Genomic DNA, 6,638 nt, shown 5'->3' with positions numbered 1-6,638 from the left:
CCCACCCATCCACCCATCCACCCATCCATCCCTCATTCATTCATCTACCCATCCACTCACTCCTCCATCTATCCACCCATCCATTCATTACTCATTCATTCATCCACCCACTCATCAATCCACCCATCCACCCCACCCATCCATCGATCCATCCATCCACCCACCCACCTACCCATCCACTCATCCATCCACCCACCTATCCATCCACTGCACAAGCAAGAAGCCAGAAAGTTACCCTTGATACCTCCCTTTCCTTTACAACTCACATAAATTAGATAAGACCTGTCAGCATTACCTTTGAAAGGACTCTCAAATCACTCTTTCCCTTCTCTCCATCTCCATTGCCACCACCCGAGTTGGAGCTACGATGTCCTCTTCCCTGGATAACTGCTATAACTTCCTACCTGGTTTTCATGTTTCCGCTCTCTCTTTGCTCATTTTCTCTTCTTCGTACTGCATGCAAATGTTCTGTTTCATAAGCACACCTGATCTCACCCCACTACTGTCTCACTGAAAACATCTTACTGACTTTCATTTATGTGGAGGGTAAGTATAAAAATTCTTAATTTGCCCACCGGCCTCAGGGGCATCTGGCTTACTTCTGTCTCTACAACCTCATCTCACACCAGAACACCCCCTCACTGTGAGAATGTCACTCAGGTTGTCTCCTACCTCTGGGCCTTTGCACAGGCCACTCTCCCTGACCGTGCTAACAGCTGAAAGGAAAGATTCCCATACCCCGCAGACGAGGTCAGGACCTGGTATTGTGCATTCACAGAGCCTGGCATGTTCCTCCATTGGTAATGGTGGGTTTACTTATGCAGATTATTTGACTGGTGCTTCTCTCCTGCACTAGACTGTAACCTGAGTTGGGGCAAGGATGGTGAGTGGCTCACCATCAACACCCAGACACCCAGCACATGCCTGCTGCAGAGTAGGAGCTCAAGCACTTTTTAAAATGAATATTACCACCATCATGTGATTATACCATAATTTATTCCACTAGTTCCCTGTGCTTGGAAATTTAGACTGTTTCCACGTTTCCACTTTTATAAACACCACAGTGAATGTCCTTACAGATAAATTATTGCCCACATTTTTAATACTTTGAGACAAATATTACCAGTGGAATTGCCGTATTGAGACTTTTGACACATTTTCAGTTTCTCCATTGACAAAGAGTGTGTCAAGTAAGATTTCAAACTGTGCTGTGTGAATAAGCCCCTTTTTCTTCATCCTCAGCAAGGGTAAGCAGTATCTTATTTTTTTCCAGTTGGGGAAATGATCAAAATGATCACTGCTCTAAATATGCACTCCTGTTTTCTTATAGTGTTAAAGGTTTTGTTTTTTACATTGGGAGGCAGTTTAATACAGTGCAGGTGTTGGAATCATTTTTTCAATAGTTTTTTCATCTAGGAGTTTAATATACTTTACATTTATTTCAAGTTTCCTTTATGTACTTCAATAACATTTAATATTTTTCTTTAATATGTGGGCCGCACATTTATTAATTAAATTTCTTTTGCTGGGTAATGAAGAAGAAACGAGCAGAAAGCATTCTTTCATTGATAAAATCAAGTAAACTGATTTAAAGAAATGTAAAGTACTCTAGGCTGGGCATAGTGGCTCACACCTGTAATCCCAGCAGTTTGGGAGGCTGAGGTGAGCAGATTGCTTGAGTCCAGGAGTTTGAGACCAGTCTGGGCAACATAGTGAGACCCCTTCTCTACAAAAAATACAAAACATTAGCCAGGCATGGTGGTGTGTGCCTGTAATCCCAGCTACTTGGGAGGCTAAGGTGAGAGGATCACTTGAGCCCAACAGGCCGATGTTGCAGTGAGCCAAGATTGCACCACCACACTCCAACCTGGGCAACAGAGCAAGATCATGTATCAAAAAAGAAAAGAAAAACATACTCTATAGGCTTTCAGAAGGAGTGTCTATCTCATCAGGTTGTTCTATAGATTAACAAGTTAGTTTGTAATTGATTACATTAATACATATAAGACATTTTGACCAGTGCCTGGCCCAGCATATAATAAGCACTCAATAGACAGTTGCCTTCATTATTATCAGATGTATTCAAAATATCACAGTCTCCAAGGCACTATTGAAAAACGATCTGCCACTGTAACCTAATAATATATAATACATATTTATTATTAGACAGAAATTTTTAATAGAGAAAGAATTACTACTTAATTTTCTATAAAACCACAGTGTAAAGACATCTTGGTATGCATGGAAAGGTAAAATGAGATAAGCTGAAGACAGCAAATGCATATGAAAGCCTCTTGTCAAATGAGTAGTTCAGTATAAAACCAGAACATTTCATATCGTCTTTATCTTTTGTGTCATATGACATTGTGAAACTTAGAATGATTTCTCTCAGCAACACTCACAGCATGCTTGGTCATATTGCAGGAGATGTTCGGAATGACATCTATGTCACCCTGATCCATGGCGAATTTGACAAAGGGAAGAAGAAGACGCCAAAGAATGTGGAGGTGACGATGTCTGTGCACGATGAGGAAGGCAAGCTCTTGGAGGTGCGCAGTGTGGCTCAGAAATCCTGCTGCCATCACATCCATCTTTACAATCACCATAGACTTTTGGCCGTATTTTAATTCTTCGCATCAGGATGGGTTTGGTTTTTCTGAGAAAAGAAATACAAAGACTGTTAAATTTATGATTAGCAATGAGCAGTTTCACTAAGGAAGCTATCTAGACTCTTATTTTTATATTTCTCCTGTGCTAAGAAATAGCTTCAGCCCCTAATGATTTTATGTGTAAGCTTCCAATGCAGAGGTTATTTATCATTTTCAACTTATTTTGCCACTTTCAAGCTTGTTCAGTTACTCTGAGGCTTTAGCTAAGTGGCCTGGTTGCTTGAATAGCATCAGAAAGCACATTTCCTTCCCTGGGTGAGCCGAACCAAAGAACATGCGCTCATCAGAGACTGAAACTGGAAGATCCCTTGGGTAGGCATCTGCTACCACTGCTCTTTAGTGGTTTTTTTGTTTGTTTGTTTTGTTTTTTTTTTTGAGACAGAGTCCCGCTCTGTTGCCCAGGCTGGAGTGCAGTGGTGCGATCTCCGCTCACTGCAAACTCTGCCTCCCGGGTTCACGCCATTCTCCTGCCTCAGCCTCCTGAGTAGCTGGGACTACAGGCGCCCGCCACCACGCCCGGCTAGTTTTTTTGTATTTTTAGGAGAGACGGGGTTTCACCGTGTTAGCCAGGATAGTCTCGATCTTCTGACCTCGTGATCTGCCCACCTCAGCCTCCCAAAGTGTTGAGTTTACAGACGTGAGCCACCATGCCCAGCCTGCTCTTTAGTTTTAATGAACAGGAAACTGTAAGAAACTTTAAAAGGAAGAGTTATTTTCTCTGGAAACACAGGCATTAGTGGCAGAGCTGGGAGGGTATCCAAGTATCCTGAATTCAAGTCCAGAGTTTCTCCAGCTCTGGCAGCTTTTCTTTCTTCTTCTTCTTTTTTTTTTTTTTTTTGATGGACTCTCGCACTGTCGCCCAGGCTGGAGTGCAGTGGCACAATCTCTATTTGCTGCAACCTCTGCCTCCCAGGTTCAACCAATTCTCCTGCCTCAACCTCCCAAGTAGCTGAGATTACAGGTACCTGCCACCACACTAGACTAATTTTTTTGTATTTTTAGTAGAGATGGGGTTTCACTATGTTAGCCAGGCTGGGTTCAAACTCCTGACCTCGTGATCTGCTCACCTCAGCCTCCCAAAGTGCTAGAATTACAGGCCTGAGCCACCATGTGCAGCCTGCGTTGTTTTGCTTTGCTTTCCTCTTTCTTTTCTTTTTTTTTCTTTCTTTCTTCTCCTTTCCCTTCCCTTCCCTTCCCTTCACTCCCCTCCCCTCCCCTCCATTCCCCTGCCTTCCCCTCTTCTCCCTCTGCCTCCTCTCCCCCTCTCCCTCCCCTTCTTCTATTTTCTTTTTATTTTTTTACATTAAGACAAGATCTAAAGCAGGTATCTGCCAGCTTTCTGCCCACATAAAGAAGTGAGTCCTGATTCTGACATCAAAGAGGATAGGCAGGAGGTGGTCACAGTAGGCTGCATGACCTCTGCTGAACTCCAGCTCTTCTCGTTTGAGCCGTAGTTACCTGCTTTGATAACCAAGGACCAAGCACTTGATTGACTTGACTCACAGAGTGTCCTGTTGCAGAGTTGTTTAAGGCTACAATGAAATACAATTTCATCACTTCCCATGGATGTTACAATCTATTAAGGAAGCAGATAGCCAGGCAGTTCACTAAGTCAAGTCATATTCTGCATGAGAGGGAGAAACTGAATGCTGTGAGCCACTGTATGAGAGTGCTTTATTTGTGCTGTTGGTAAGAGCAGATGAGCTCATTTCAAGTAGACACCTTCTCCTGTTGGTCATTTTGTTTGATAGTACCCCACCAAGGGCTGGTTCTACTGAGCTAAGTGGTTCATGACCAGGAAAAGATGCAGCCCTGAGTTTGAGTGAATATGCTGTGCCAATACCCCAAGTCCCTAAAACAGAATGTAGACAGGAAAGAGAAATGCTTTTCTGCAAACAGTGGCGCGTCTGCATTTGTCACCTAACTTCTCATCATCGTCATGTTTCCTGAGAGAGAAAAGAGGAAAGAATCAGAGGAGAATGCATGCCTGGGGAGGGAAGAGAAAATACAAGTTACAGGAAAGAAGAATATTTAGGCAGTGCTGGGTTCCTTAACTGCTACCAAATTGATATTATAGACCCTTGAATAAAGTGATAGAAATTCATTCTCTGTTCTTCATTCCCCCAAACTTAATCAGCCGATCAGTGGATGTGTTTTGGGGTAAGGGGCTTGTGCATGGTATATGGGGTCCTCTTCCTTTTCTAAACAAAATTATTCCCTTCTAATTTTTTCCTTCCATCCGAAGAAAGCAATTCACCCTGGTGCTGGATATGAAGGCATTTCAGAATACAAATCAGTAGTCTATTACCAAGTCAAGCAGCCCTGTTGGTATGAGACTGTCAAGGTGAGAATGAGTCATTTGCAACCCCTGTTATCTGTTAAACCTCAGTTAGATTCCTATCTTCTGTTTACCCCAAATTATTCCTACTTTATTTTGAAATTTTAGATAAGTTGCCTATGGTGTGCAGTAAGAAACGAATTGGTAATTATAATTCTGTATTAAGAGCATTTATCATTAAGAAACTCAGTATTCTTCAATAATGTTCTCATTCATAAATGTATGGGAATTTGAATAGCAAAGCTGGTGGTTGACGTGATGGATATAATAGACTGCCAAGACGGTACAAAACCAAACAGAAATTTTCACACTGTGCAAACAGTTTCCTAACATTTTTTTCTTCTTGGCCTCTCACCAAGTGTTCTGGGCCTCTTTTCAACTTCAATATGTGTATTACACATTCCAAAGTGCTTTTCAGATCAGTCGTCTCCTTTGAGCCCCACAAGGGCTCTGCAACTGGAACAAGCAGGTGTTGTAACACCGTCTTTCTGATTAGGTACTGAGGTTCAAAGTTCAGTGACTTCCTAGGATCCTAGAGCTGACTGGTATCAGGGCCCGAACTAGAGTCCACTTCTTCTGAATCCTAGGCTCCATCAGCTCTTTCTGGTTGTCGAAGTCACACGAGTTCTTCATGGAAAAAGAAAAATTTGTTTTAATTGCATTCGTATATCTCAATTTAGAATTAACCATTTTCAACAGTTTTATATAGTTCATATGTTTTGAATGATGCTGTTGATAGAAATTTATATTGTGCTTTTTAAAACTACTTATCTCAGTGCATATAAATTCTTCAGATATGTATTTTAGATACTTGCATGAAGTTTCATTGTATAATCATGCCGTAATTGAACTGCACACCACAAATCTCTGCTCATTTGAGTGCCCCAAGGCCCTGTTTCTTCTTTCCCCTGTAGATATGTAAGCAACAGCAAGCTGCTTTATGAGCCCTAATTATTACCTTTCCCCCTCTTTATGGAATAATTAGGTCTTATAGAGCCAATCATTACTATATTTACACACATCTTGCAGTCTGAAAGGTCCTGTATAGACCTCAAAGTACCAGTATTCCCCCTCTGAGGTATTACTGTTTCTTATTTCAGAAAATGCTAGAAATTCACAGTATCTCTATACTCAGAATCTATGATAAACAGCAAGATGATCTGAGATTCTTTTGATTTGAAAATAGCTCAGTCTCCTTTGAATGAAACCTATACCAAGTCTCACTCTCTAGTAATTTGTGCTGTGGAAAGTATAAAATTGAGCCTAATTCCATGAAATAAACCATGCATGTGAAGTACTTTGTGTCTGTAAACTATTAATTTCTTACTATGACACAGGTATCCATTGCTATAGAAGAGGTCACACGCTGCCATATAAGATTTACCTTCCGACACAGGTCATCTCAGGAATGTAAGTATTAAGAGGTCTATGACATTGGGAGGCCGAGACGGGCGGATCACGAGGTCAGGAGATCGAGACCATCCTGGCTAACACGGTGAAACCCCGTCTCTACTAAAAATACAAAAACTAGCCGGGCGAGGTGGCGGGCGCCTGTAGTCCCAGCTACTCGGGAGGCTGAGGCAGGAGAATGGCGTGAACCCGGGAGGCGGAGCTTGCAGTGAGCTGAGATC

General features: G+C 42.0%; 1 protein-coding gene across 1 annotated transcript in view; it reads left to right on the top strand.

Annotated features, from left to right (window-relative positions):
• Positions 1-6,638, top strand: part of DOCK5 (dedicator of cytokinesis 5) — a 239,175-nt gene that overhangs the window by 140,726 nt on the left and 91,811 nt on the right. The window contains exons 14-16 of the mRNA XM_017884392.1: positions 2,425-2,549; positions 4,915-5,013; positions 6,345-6,417. Of these exons, the coding sequence (XP_017739881.1) occupies positions 2,425-2,549; positions 4,915-5,013; positions 6,345-6,417 (297 nt within the window). The remainder of the gene's footprint in view (positions 1-2,424; positions 2,550-4,914; positions 5,014-6,344; positions 6,418-6,638) is intronic.

This window comes from Rhinopithecus bieti, unplaced genomic scaffold (genome assembly GCF_001698545.2).
Source record: "Rhinopithecus bieti isolate Rb0 unplaced genomic scaffold, ASM169854v2 scaffold_315, whole genome shotgun sequence".
In the NCBI taxonomy this organism is placed as follows: Eukaryota; Metazoa; Chordata; class Mammalia; order Primates; family Cercopithecidae; genus Rhinopithecus; species Rhinopithecus bieti.
This window is presented reverse-complemented; position numbering and strand designations above follow the sequence as displayed.